The sequence below is a fragment of the Notolepis coatsorum genome (genome assembly GCF_963971535.1).
Source record: "Notolepis coatsorum genome assembly, chromosome: 3".
NCBI lineage: Eukaryota > Metazoa > Chordata > Actinopteri > Aulopiformes > Paralepididae > Notolepis > Notolepis coatsorum.
In genome coordinates this window covers 145,183,955-145,197,996 of record NC_140167.1, presented here as the reverse complement: position 1 = coordinate 145,197,996, position 14,042 = coordinate 145,183,955, and the positions used below count along the sequence as shown (strand labels likewise).

Below are 14,042 nucleotides of genomic sequence, written 5' to 3'. Positions count from 1 at the left end.
GTGCGAGCGCTTTAACAAGACCCTGAAAAGCATGCTAAGGAAGGTGATGGAGAAGGATGGGAAGAATTGGGATCAGTTGTTGCCCTTTCTGATGTTCTCTGTGCGTGAGGTCCCACAGGCCTCCACTGGCTTCTCGCCATTTGAGCTGCTCTACGCCCGCAAGCCGCGGGGTCTCCTGGACATCGCAAAGGAGATTTGGGAGGAACAGCCGTCGCCCCACCGGTCTCTCATAGAGCATGTGCAGGTAATGAGAGACAGGATGAAGGCGCTCTGGCCAGTGGTGAGAGAACACATGCAACAGGCCCAAGACGCACAGAAGCGCATTTATGACCGGGGCGCACAGCCACGGGAGTTTAATGTGGGGGACCGAGTCCTAGTACTGGTACCGACAGCAGAGTGCAAATTCCTAGCCAAATGGCAGGGACCCTACGACATAATCGAGAAAGTGGGTCCCGTCAACTACAAGGTCCACCAGCCCGACCGTAGGAAGCATCGACAGTTATACCATGTTAACCTGTTGAAGAAATGGCATGCCCGGGATGTGTTGCTCTCGCCCCCCCCTCTTCCCCCTTTTGCGCAGCAGGTGGCAGAGGCGGCCGATGTTCCCATCGGGGAACAGTTGTCCCCGACCCAACGGCAGGAGCTTCGGGAGCTGGTCCAACAGAACCGGGACGTGTTCTCGGCCACGCCGGGCCGCACCACATTGGCCCAGCACCACATCATTACCAGCCCGGGAGACAAGGTAAAGCTGAAGCCCTATCGTATCCCAGAGGCAAAAAGAGAGGCAGTCAGAAGAGAAGTGCGGGTCATGCTGGAGATGGAGAGTAATTGAGGAGTCTCATAGCGGGTGGTCCAGTCCTATTGTTTTAGTGCCAAAACCCGACTCAACAACCAGGTTCTGTAATGATTTCAGGAAGCTTAATGAAATTTCAAAGTTTGACGCCTATCCCATGCCTAGAGTGGATGAGCTCATTGACAGACTGGGCCTGGCCAGATTTATCACGACACTAGACCTAACGAAGGGTTATTGGCAAGTCCCTCTGGCCCCCGCCTCAAGGGAGAAGACGGCTTTCTCCACCCCAGATGGGCTGTTCCATAATAAAGTTCTCCCGTTTGGCCTGCATGGGGCGCCATCTACCTTTCAGAGGCTGATGGACAGAGTACTACGGCCCCATCGGGAGTATGCAGCCGCATATCTCGATGACATTATCATCCACTCGTCAGATTGGGACACCCACCTCCAAAAGGTGAGAGCGGTGTTGGGGGCCCTCCGGGAGGCGGGTCTCACCGCCAACCCAAAGAAATGCAGGCTGGGATTAGAAGAGGCAGAGTACCTGGGGTTCACAATAGGCCGGGGCAATGTGAAACCGCAGAAGAGGAAGATTGATGCAATAAGGGAGTGGCCTCGCCCTTTAACCAAGAAGCAGGTCAGGACATTTAATGGGCTAGCGAGCTATTATAGGAGGTTTATCCCTAACTTTGCTGCTCGCGCTGCTCCCCTCACAGATCTGACCCAGGCGCGGCGGCCGTTCACGGTGAAGTGGACACCGGAGGCGGAGGCGGCGTTCGAGGACCTCAAGACTGCCCTCTGTTCGGGACCGGTGCTGATCTCCCCGAACTTCGACAAGGAGATGACGGTACAAACAGACGCATCAGAGGTGGGACTGGGAGCGGTCCTCTCCCAGCAACTGGAGGGTGAGGAACATCCGATTTTATATGTGAGCAGGAAGCTGCTGCCACACGAGCGCAACTATTCTGCGGTGGAGCGCGAAGGTCTGGCAATTAAGTGGGCACTGGAGACGCTCCGCTATTATCTGCTGGGGAGGCGTTTCACGCTGGTGACGGATCACGCCCCCCTAGTCTGGATGGCCAAGACAAAGGGGACCAATGCCAGGGTGACTCGATGGTTTCTGGAGTTACAGTCATTTAACTTTTCTGTCATTCACAGGTCAGGGGTGGCGCATGGCAACGCAGACGCCCTCTCCAGAAAGGATGCCTGTTGGGCGTCGGACGCTCTTCCCCGACGGTCGGAGCTGGAGGGGGGGTACTGTGGCAACCCCAAGCCACCCCTGGGCTTGGTGATTGATGGGCGCTATGTGGCGACCCAATGGCTGGGCGCTGCCCATGTTTGGGCGTCCGCTTCCGGACGCACCTGTCACTAAATACCCATCAGAGTGATTACCTGATTAGCGAATCACGGCGCGGTGCGCCTGTTGGAGAGGGGGGACTTAATGGAGCCGAGGAGCCTCCTCTCAGTCCCCCGTAGCAGCGCAAGGCAAAAGGCCACAGAGCGGAGACGCCGCCCGGCCGACAGCAAACCGTTATTATTTGACTAAGAAAATAAAGAGTATGATTTTGGGAACTGCAACCTGTCTGTGTGTTGTTTATTCTGCCACCCCTACACCTGGAATTGCCACAACAAACTGACACAAACACAGTATCTCAACAAACTGACACAAACACAGTATCTCAACAAACTGACACGAACACAGTATCTCAACAAACTGACACGAACACAGTACAGTACCTCAACAAACTGACACGAACACAGTACCTCAACAAACTGACACGAACACAGTACCTCAACAAACTGACACGAACACAGTATCTCAACAAACTGACACGAACACAGTACCTCAACAAACTGACACGAACACAGTATCTCAACAAACTGACACGAACACAGTACCTCAACAAACTGACACGAACACAGTATCTCAACAATCTGACACGAACACAGTATCTCAACAAACTGACATGAACACAGTACCTCAACAAACTGACACGAACACAGTATCTCAACAAACTGACACGAACACAGTATTTCAACAATCTGACACGAACACAGTATCTCAACAAACTGACACGAACACAGTATCTCAACAAACTGACACGAACACAGTATCTCAACAAACTGACACGAACACAGTATCTCAACAAACTGACACGAACTGCAGTATCTCAACAAACTGACACGAACAGTCGAACACACCACATCTTTGTGTGGGATTTAACACTATGCAGGATGAGACATACATAGACAAGCTTGACTCTTTTTGATGTCTGACAGACTTTGTTATGTTTGTCTCTGTATCGGGTTTGTGTCCAGGGCCGGACTGGGGAAATAATTCATACCGGGAGATATAGCGCGAAATATAGCCCCAGTCAGGCCACTTTTTAAGCGGGGGGTCTGGGGGTCCCCCACCAGGATTTTTTTTGTTACAAAGACTTAATTTCCTGCATTCTGGTGAATTTTAGTGCATGTGAATCACAAACTAATGAGCCAACAATTGCTTAGTACAATGTACTGTTATGGACCTCAAATAAAACTGTTGTGGCACTAGCAATGCTACTCTCTCCACCTTCAAAAAGAAAAAAGCAAGAGCACAACATATTTTTCTATTTACTATTATAATACAGTTAACCACTCTCTCCTGTAAGGGCCTTTCTTTTTTTTTGTTTTATCCCTCTCTCCTCCACCCTTTCTCTTTCTTCCACTGTCCATCTTGACATCAACGTTAATTGACTTTCGCTCTACTGTATCTCTCCCGAGTCCCTCACTACCTGGCTCATTGCCTGGCTGTTATTCTGCATCCATTCGCCGCCTCCGCTGTCAATCAGTTGTATCGCCTGGTCCCGCCTCCACCAATCACAAGCGGCAGCACGGCTCCATTGTGTGTGTGTGATCCGCGTGAGAGAGAGAGTCAGATAGTTCTCCAACTCTGACGCAGACAGTGAAATCCTGGTTGTTCCCCACCCATCTAGGTTATCTAACTATCGCGCCGCGCCGCCGCCACAAGTAGAAACAATGACCTGGCAAAAAAATAAAAATAATAATAATAAAAAAAAGATTTTTTTTTTTTATATAATTTTTTTTTTTAATCTGTGCAGGCCAGGCCACCGGGAAAACTCCCGGTGCTCCCGATGGCCAGTCCGGGCCTGTTTGTGTCTCTCCCCAGTGTTGGCAAGACCAATTCAGCTTGACACGGTGGTGGGAATCAGCAGAGCACCAGCTGCAAGTGATTCCATCGCCCCTTTGATTGATTTTCTTTTTATTTTAAAATGTTTGTGTCATGCACTTATAGAGCCCAACCCTTGTGGGGGTCATAGGACACCAAAATTCTATTGGAGTGGTCCATTATTTCATTACATTTAATTTCATAACAGAATTACAGATTATTATACCATGGTCTGGGTGAGTACTCTATTCTGATTGGCCGGCAGGTATGTGTTAAGTGGTAAGTAAAGTAAAATTGACTTTAATGACGACCATTTTTGCCACCAAGCTATTTCTTTATTCTCAACATGCATCTTTTAGACCCTATGGAGCTAGCTTACGTGCGTTCCATGGGTCTGACGTATCGGGCGTAGTACTTGTTGTCAGCGATGGGATTGTCCTCTTTATAGATAAATAAGCCATTGTTGTTGTAGAGCCGCCCGTGTTGTTGTGATGATGCATCGCTAGAGCAAGACTCGCTATAAATGTTTCAAAGTGTAACTCAACTGAAGAAGACCGTATAGCCTGCTGTCTAACTAACAACAAGGCTATGCTCCATTCAGTGTTTATTATAATAACCTATTTGAGCTCATCATTACCGACCAGGGAACCCACACTGTGGCCGGATAATAATAAACAATAGCGCACAGACACAGCCGCTCATAGTGAGGGGGGCGTACGCGCGTAGGTCAGTGGCCAATCAGAGCGCAAAACGGGAACCCGGAAACACGAACGCGTTGGTAAAAGCATACACGCATCCCGTCAGCGTATGGTTTCTCTCCCCCCCCCCCCCACCCACAGTCTGCGAATCAGAGCAGAGTAGGGCGGGTCTTCACGGAATCAAGACTTCACTCAGTGGCATGGGTGTTGGCTAAACACAAGAAGCCATTCTCTGATGCATACATAATAAAATAATGTATGACTGAACTAAGTGATGGAGACATGTTTGAAGGCAAACAAAAGCAAATCCTCAGATAGCACAGCAACCAGAATAACTGAAATACTGGGTGAGGATTTGATTAAACAGCTTTGTGATAGAATAAAAAAAAATGCACAGTGCATTTCCATAGCTGTGGATGAGTCCACTGACACCACTGAGAATGCTCAGTTGCTGGTGTTTGTGAGGTTTTAGTGAGTTTGTGAGAAGATTGGATCAGTAGTTGTACCTTTTTTTGGAATACTTGGAACCCTTTTTTTGTGGAATATTTGATGCGGCCCAGCCTCACCCAGACTCTACCTCCAGCGGCCCCCAGGTAAATTGAGTTTGAGACCCCTGATATAAAGCCATAATTGCAGATTGCCCAATGTATCTCACTTCTCCATTGGAGTGGACATCTGGACCCTACCTACTGTATGGTACACATTCCAATTATTGGCTTACACTTAAAGCCCCTAGAGTTTCTACTGAACTTGGGAAATCTGCTTTTAGATTCTATGCTCCTGACACGTACTTCATACAACAAACTCTAAATCTCAATACTTTGGTATAATTTGGTCAGTTAAAATTCTTAATCACCACCATAATCCGTAGTTGTTTTAATTGGTTGTACAAACGCTATTATGATTGCACTTTGCACAATTCAATGCACTTTATATTGTATTGTTTATTGTATTTATTATGTTTGTATGCTCAACATCATTGAATTGCCCGGCCTCAATACATCTTTTAGTTGAAATAAAGATTGATTGAATGAATGAATTAATTAATGAAGAATAAGTAGTGAGTCAAGTGAGATAGCTTGGCTGTGTTCTAGTTTGGCCAAATAGCGTACATTGGAAATAACGTTACTTCACATATACACACAACAACACTGTTTAACTTATACAATCATGTTGTAACTACCAAAGTAACTGTTGTATATAGATCACACTAGATTGATCAACTCAAAACTAAATATTTCCTGGTAGATAACAAGATGAGTGCTAAATGGCCAATAGCGTACTTTAAATACTTAACCTACAAACATGAGACTGTTCTGACAGCACAGTATTGGTGAAATTTTTTCTAATGCATAGGTATTTCAACTACAATACGAGGTTGACTCAGGCACGTCTGTCACCAGCCGCAGAGCGCAGCTGAGCCGATACCATGAACTTGATGTCTGAACCAATCACTGTACGCTTACACCACTCATGGTTCATCTGTGCTGGGAGAGTCCCTGCCCTGAGATGGGAGCTAAAGAAAAGTGGGGTTCAGAAACTTGTCCTCTGATCCTGCAGCTCCTGAACTATGAAAAAGTCCCTCCGGGCCAAAAACACCTATAGTTTCAAGTTTCAAGTTTCTTTAATAGTTGTCATACAGAAGTACAGAATACTTTTATACAAAATGCTTCTTACTGTTATGCTCCAGAGACTGTGCTAGACAAGATAAGTATCAAATAACATAGTATAGCATGTAAATTAGAAGTAGAAAATGAGGTCACAGTGTTCAGTATAGACATATGTACAATGTTCAATGCAGAATAGACATAACTGAGTTACCATATAATATACAATACTATGCAGTGTACTAATATACAATACTATACAGTGCAAAGCAGAAATGGGATGAGGTACAATTTAGGTACAATTTACATTAAGGTGTACGAGTTATAGTGCAATCCTTTATCAATAAATATAAAGTGTGGGGAGTGGGTGCTACAGTGTGTTTGTTTAAAGTGAGTGTGTGCTATAAAGTGTGGGGAGTGGGTGCTACAGTGTGTTTGTTTAAAGTGAGTGTGTGCGTGTGGATGTGTGTGCTATGTGCGTTTGATGGTTGTTGTGTAGTGTTCATTGTTCGTTGAGCAGCCTGATGGCCTGGGGATAGAAGCTTCTTCTGAGTCTTTCTGTGCTCGCCTTGAGACTCCGGTATTGCTTGCCTGACCGCAGCAGTTCAAAGAGGCAGTTGTTCGGGTGACTGGAGTCCTTAATGATTCTCTTAGCCTTGCCCCTGCACCGCTTGTTGTAAATGTTCTGGAGGGTGGGGAGCCCCCCTCCAATTGTGCGTTCGGCTGAACGTGTCACTCTTTGTAGTCTGCTTCGGTCTTGTGCAGTGCTATTCCCAAACCAGGAGGTGATGTTGCCAGTCAGGATGCTCTCTATTGTACATGAGTAAAAGTTCTTAAGGATCTTCTGACTGACTTGGAACTTCCTTAGGCGCCTGAGGAAGTAGAGGCGTTGTCGTGCCTTCTTCACAACACTGTCAATGTGTGTGGTCCATGTCAAGTCCTCGGATATGTAGGCTCCGAGGTACTTAAAGCTGTTCACTCTCTCAACCGGTGCCCCGTCGATGCTGAGGGGGCTGTAGTCCTTGACCCCCGACCTCCTGAAGTCCACAATCATCTCCTTTCTTTTGCTGACGTTCAGGGAGAGGCTGTTTTCCTGGCACCATCCCGCCAGGACCTTGACCTCTTCCAGGTAGGCCCTCTCGTCATTTGCAGAGATCAGGCCCACCACCACTGTGTCGTCAGCAAATTTGATGATTGTGTTGCTACTCCGCTGAGCCACACAGTCGTGTGTGTACAGGGAGTAGAGGAGGGGACTCAGAACACAGCCCTGGGGGGCCCCTATGTTGAGGGTGATGGATGAGGAGGTGCAGTTGCCTGCTCTCACCACCTGGGGTCTGCCCGTCAGGAAGTCCAAGACCCACTGGCAGAGGTCATAGTTCAAGCCCAGGTCCCTGAGCTTGGCTATGAGTTTGGAGGGGACTATGGTATTGAATGCCGAGCTGTAGTCGATGAATAGCATTCTCACATAGTTCCCCTTCCTCTTGTCCAGGTGTGATGCTGCTGTGTGCAGCACATGGGCTATGGCGTCCTCCGTGGACCTGTTGGGGCGGTATGCAAATTGCAGGGGGTCCATGTTGATGGGGAGGGAGGAGCAGATGTAGCCCTTTACTAGCTTCTCAAAGCACTTCATGGCTATGGAGGTGAGAGCTACAGGGCGGTAGTCGTTGAGGCAAGCAGGCTTGGATTTTTTGGGTACAGGGATAATAGTGGACTTCTTCAGGCAGGTGGGGATGACAGCCTGTTCTAAGGACAGGTTAAATATGTCAGTGAATACCGGGGCCAGTTGGTCGGCACAGACTTTTAGGACGCGGCCGGGGATTGGGTCCGGTCCTGCTGCCTTCCTGATATTCACTTTTTTAAAGGTCCGCCTCACCTCATGCTCTGTTACCCTAGTCTACACAGTTTATCGTTTGTCAGTCCCTGTTCACTGCAGAAATGTATTGTTAACCGATGTCTTTGCACCGTTGTCACCAAGACACACTCCTTTGGCCAATAAAGTGTTTGTGATTCTGGAACCATTCTGGTGACAAACAGTATTTTGTCATACGATAAAGTCGCAATATGCATAGTGAACCTGAAAAATCAATCATATTAGCGGTGTGCATTGATCAAACGTGACTATCAAGACAACAGTCAAGTTACCCCCTGGCTGCACGAGTCCCGAGCTATGTAGTTAAACAAGAAACCTGTTGTATGCAAGTATGTGTGTGTGTGTGTGTGTTAATATGAGTGGCTCTCTGACCGGCGGCGCTGGGGCCAGTGAGTTGAGGCTCTCCTGGGACGTGTGGCTGCGCGGCAGGTGGTGGTGAGACTCATACAGCGGGTAGTGCTGGTAGTCCTCCTCGTTCTCCTCCTCCCAGTCGTCGGGGCCCAACAGGTAGCTGCCACTGTGGCAGGGCCAGGTGCCGCTGCCAGCCGAGGAGTGGCTGAGCCGTGAGAGGGAGCGCGTCCTCACTCCTCTATTGTCTGGATACGAGCTGTCGTCTGGAGAGAGAGAGAGGGGGGATGATGCTGATGAAGTAGGGTACTCCGTTTCAAGTTTTTTAAACAAATGTTTTCACATCTCATTGTCTTCTAAGGTGTGCATGAAGACAGTAGATATTGTGTTCTTACGGACAATTGAAGGCTTTCATTAATACTTTACTATTATTTGACTTTACTAAATATCATGCATTTGAACCAACACATCCAGTGATGCCACAGATTACTTGTAAAAATAATCTGATTACTGATTACTCCTTTAAAAAGTAATCTAGTTACTTTACTGAATACTTGATTATGAAAGTAACTTAGTTACTTTGAAAGTAACTAGGTTACGAAGTCGTCGTTGTCCCCCCTGCTGCTGCCACAACATAAGAATGACAACAGTTTTTCTTCTCTCTCTCTCTCTCTCTCTCTCTCTACCAAATCCATTATGAGACAACGGACTCAGTGTGTACTCCGCAAGTCACGCGTAATATGAATCTCTCTCTCTCACTCTCACTCTCACTCTCTCACTCTCTCAAGTAGCCAAATTACACTATAAAACGAACTGGATAGTTGATTTAACTTCATGCTGAAGCCATTCTAAAATCATATATAAACGTAAACATGACTGTACCCCTGGCTCTCTTATGATCAGCATTATGAGATAGTAACTAAATAGTAACGCACAGCCACTTGGAAAAGTAACTGTAATCAGATTACTGGCTTGTAAAAAGTAAGTAAATTAGATGACTATTTACTGAAAAAGTAATCAGATTAGAGTAACTAGTTACTTAGTAACTAGTTACTGGCATCACTGAACACATCTACTGTATATGCAGTGTGTGTGTGTGTGTGTCATCATATCTTTTCCCATGTGGGCCTATTGCTGACCCATTCAGGTGAACAGAGATGCGTGTGTAAGCCTGTGGCCGCAACCCCTTTAGATTAACTCATTCAGCGCCAATCACGAATAAAGTCGGGTTATCTCGCCAGCGGTTGAGCGCCAAACCCGAGAAAAGTCGGGTTTTGGTCATTTGATCTTTTTCCTTTGATCCCCATTCTACACAGTCTCCCGGAGCCTCCTGGCATAACATTGGAATTGCAATGACGATTGAAATCCGCCCGGTGGCAGTATTGTCTACCTTATGAACATCATGGGCCAGCTATTAGTGTGTTAGTACCGGCCCCACCACAGCCCCAAAACAACAAGGTACTCTTTTGCGAGTAGCAGTGAGAAGGACACGTTCGAGAATCACGATCGCCTAGAGCGAACTATTGGATATTATGAAAAAGACTAAATGGATTAGGATGATGATTATGGACAATAAAAACAACTATAACCAAATCGACCGATGAGGAAACCTATTCGGCTCCATGGTATACTTATAGTCTATGGTCAGAATAGTCATTATTCTATATTCTCTAATTGAGCTAATTTCTAGAACCTCCGCAAGGACCCATGGGGATCAGTCTTAACACTTTGAGTGCCAGGGACGCGATTTGTTGTTAGTTCATGCCGCCAGTTTTTTTATTAGCAATTTGAATTCATATTTCATCAATCGAGCCTCACGCTAGTATTGCAGACTCTCTCTGAGCTCAATTGGGAAAATACCGCCCCCTATCGTCTCTCCCTGTGTAACTGCACCCCATTGGTTTAGAGTAGACTGATGGGGGGGGGGGGGGGGGGGTTGGTCCAGCCTCCTCATGTTACTTTTCCGGCGAGGCATCTGAAAAGACCCAAGTTGAGCGCCGACCCTCAGAACAGCGTGGATTATGTATTTCCAGTACCCAACGCTGAATAAATAAACGCGATCGATATTTGGAATGGCGATCAGGAATTGGAATAATCTTTTTGGATAACATCTGATCTGAGGTAAGCAATTTATTTTACCAGTCTTGGGGTAATCGGATCTATTTTGATCTATATATCAACGTGTGCCCTATGTGTGTGTGTGTGTGTCTGTGTGCGCGCTGATCAGGAAATGAGAGAATATATTTTTCAGATCGCTTCTCTAGCGTGCATAAGTACACATATACTATCGATAATCTAGTGTTTATTTGAAAACGATTCATAAATAGGCAGAAAAATTACAATGTTTTTTGTGTATGCCAGAATATTCCAGTAAAGGGCGTTTATCACGGAATCTATATATTTTCCTGAAAAACTAGGGCTTTTCAAAATGCTATAAAACGGAAATGAACCGATTAAAAAACAATCCGTATCGACAATGTTGACTGCAAACAAGTCATTGATAAACGACGGGCAGATTAGACACATAATTTAAGACAGAGATTATGCGTTTAGAGCGCTATCATTGAAGTGGGTGGTGGCATCCAACGATAAATAGTGCACGCCACGCTGGCAATCAAAGTGTTAAGGGTGTGGCGTGTTGTGGGATTTCACTGCCAGCATGTTCCTCCCTTGAAAATAATGATCTTGCTCCGTGCAGCTCTGTACTACGCATTTGGCGGGATGGCCCGGTCTGTGCCGCGCTACAGTACTACAGCTGAGCTACACGGGAGCCGCTTTCTCCTCACTGTGCCGTAGAGGCCTTTCCAGGCTCGCCGTGCGCTTGAAGTGGAGTCGGACGTCTCCGACGAACTCTGGTTCCTGGTTCTCCTGCCGCTCCTGCTGGAACAGGGAGGATACATCAGCCTCTGCGACCATCGGCTCCCTCCCACCTCCTTCGTGGAATCCCTGGCCCTGGGGGAGCTGGTGAGGGGAGCGAGTGAGTGAGTGAGTGAGTGAGTGAGTGAGTGAGTGAGTCAATCAATCACAGCGTCATCGTATACCTCATCAATTGACTTTTTTTATTTCTTTGGACAGCCCATGTATTTGTAGTAATCTAAATCACGAGAAAAAGAAACGACTCAGCCTTGACTATGAGTGAATAAATAAAATTAAGTTTGAAAACATTGTTCCTCTGAAAACTCAAAATGGACGTATATGGTTTTTCGTCTGAGGTATTCATTACTATAGTTTAAAGGGGTCTTACTGTATCTCAAGTTCAAGTTTCAAGGTTTTGTTTTTATTTGTCACATACTGTAAGTGATTGAGGAGATTTAAACAGCTGCTTGCGGAGGAGTGCTAATAAAGACCAAGTCTGACTGTGATTATTTAATTCAGAATCAGAATCACTTGTATTCACCAAGTACATTTTGGTTTGGTGCATGCTCACACAAGAAAAACAAAAACAACACATCTAGCATAATAAAACAAGAAAATAAATAGTATGAAAAAAAACTAGGAGATATGTGAGTGCCAACGACAAATCAATTCTCCACTTGCACAATGTGGGGGCGTCATATCCGGTTACATCTTTAGCCCCGTAGACTTCTTCCGGTCCCTTCACAACATTGAGTTTAGCAACTTTTCCCCATCAATTAAACAACTTTATCGTCACTTTCTTCAAAGGTTTTTGGGCTGTATTTCATGTAAAAAAGTTTACTGTTAGAGTTAGCCACATTAGCATTTAGCTCTGCCTAAATCCACTACATTAATCTGTTAGATATGGGGCATGAAATGAGACATATAACTCAATTAGTATCGACGTGGCATCTGTTAGATATTCTGGGAAGAAAAAAGTGACGATAAAGTTGTTTACTTGACGGGAAAAAGTTGGTAAACTCAATGTATTGTGAAGGGACCGGAGGAAGTCTATGGGGCTAAAGACGTAACCAGATATGACACCCCCACATTGTGCAAGTGTAGAATAGAGTTGGAAGGGAAGGGCTATTTTTCTGATACAAAATGTACAGTAGCATCAGCCCACCCCAACATCCTCATGTCAGCCAACCTTACTGTAAATGTCAGGAAACAGCAAAACTTGAATACGTAATACAAAACGTAAATACTGTACTAATTGACCAAAGGAAAGAATTTATATGTACGTTATGTTATAGCCATAAGTAATATATTTACGTATTGTATCACCAAAAGTCCAAAACAAACGACGCAACCAGTTGAACCGACAATCATTGCAGTCATGGGCACCACTATCGTAGTTCGAGTTTATGATACAATAAAGAAATATCACTTTTAGTGCTAATGAAATAGAGTAACATAGGTCTGAACTTGAGTTGTAGAAAAACTTGTTACTCAAGTTTTTCTGTAGTAGTTAGTAGTCCAGAAGTAGTATTTCCCATTCAGAAATGAGTGATTAGGAGTGATTTTGGTAAACTGTGTACAAAAGAAAAGCTCAATTTTCTCAGACTTCAATTCATTCTGCGTTTTTTCTCTTCCTGTTTTCGCTCGTGAGTTCTTCACCTAGATCCCTGATTCGTACATCCCCAGATGGGATATCATTGGAACGCCACACTCATTGGCTACAACCCTGTCCTATATTTTTCGAGATCGCCAAATGATTGACGGAACTAGAGTATTTTGCGCAATACTGTGTACTTTGCACAAGCCTCAAATACCAACATGTAACTCGAGAACCGCTGAACGGATCTTGTCACCTGAAAGGGCTATCGACAGGCAACAAATGGGGCTTCAATTCGATATATATATTGTATTACAAAATATGCACACCAAGCCACTAGTGGTCGCCAAAGTGCCGGTGGGCAAATCATCCTGAAAAGGGCCCACATGTGTCCAAATAATAATTTTTTCATCAATACATTCCCGTTTTATACCGTGGTGAATATGAATATAGTTTTAGAGTAATCGTGTCTAATCCCAGAAAACTATGCTATGCAGCAATACGTGCATTTCACTAAAAACTTTGCAGTTTCTTGCCTGTACACGCTACTATTTCGTTTTTTTTTTTTTTTATAATTCTTTGCATTCGACTAAGAGGTTGGCAGTCGACTACGGCTCCTTTCGATCGATTAGTTGACCATTTGACTAATCGGGGTCAGCCCTACTGTAATTAATGGAAATATCGAATAAAAGAAATAACGATGAAAACCCGATTATACTCGGGTCTGGCGCTGAACGGTTGGCGAGTTACTGTAACCCGACTTTACTCGGGCCTGGCGCTGATTGAGTTAAGCATCGGAAATTAAGTTTTCTGAAAACGTAAAAAGTTTAATAATTTTGAATATGTAATACATGTACTCATTTGTAATAGTTGTACACGTTACATCTTCAATACAATACATACATGAATACTTATGGCTATAACATAACATACTGTGGCAGATCTCACCCCCCCTCCCATGGATATGTGAAGGATGGGAGATACTTTTGCCACAGAAGGAGTAGAGTCAATTAGGTAGCTGATTAGTACTGATAGAACACACCTGCGCATCATTAGTCCACCCACATCTCACGTGCACACACCCAGTCCCACACACTACATTACCAC

General features: G+C 45.3%; 1 protein-coding gene across 1 annotated transcript in view; it reads right to left on the bottom strand.

Annotated features, from left to right (window-relative positions):
• Positions 1 to 14,042, bottom strand: part of mlphb (melanophilin b) — a 251,531-nt gene that overhangs the window by 59,190 nt on the left and 178,299 nt on the right. The window contains exons 7-8 of the mRNA XM_084311402.1: positions 11,269 to 11,443; positions 8,507 to 8,748 (exon numbers count right to left, since the gene is read on the bottom strand). Of these exons, the coding sequence (XP_084167528.1) occupies positions 8,507 to 8,748; positions 11,269 to 11,443 (417 nt within the window). The remainder of the gene's footprint in view (positions 1 to 8,506; positions 8,749 to 11,268; positions 11,444 to 14,042) is intronic.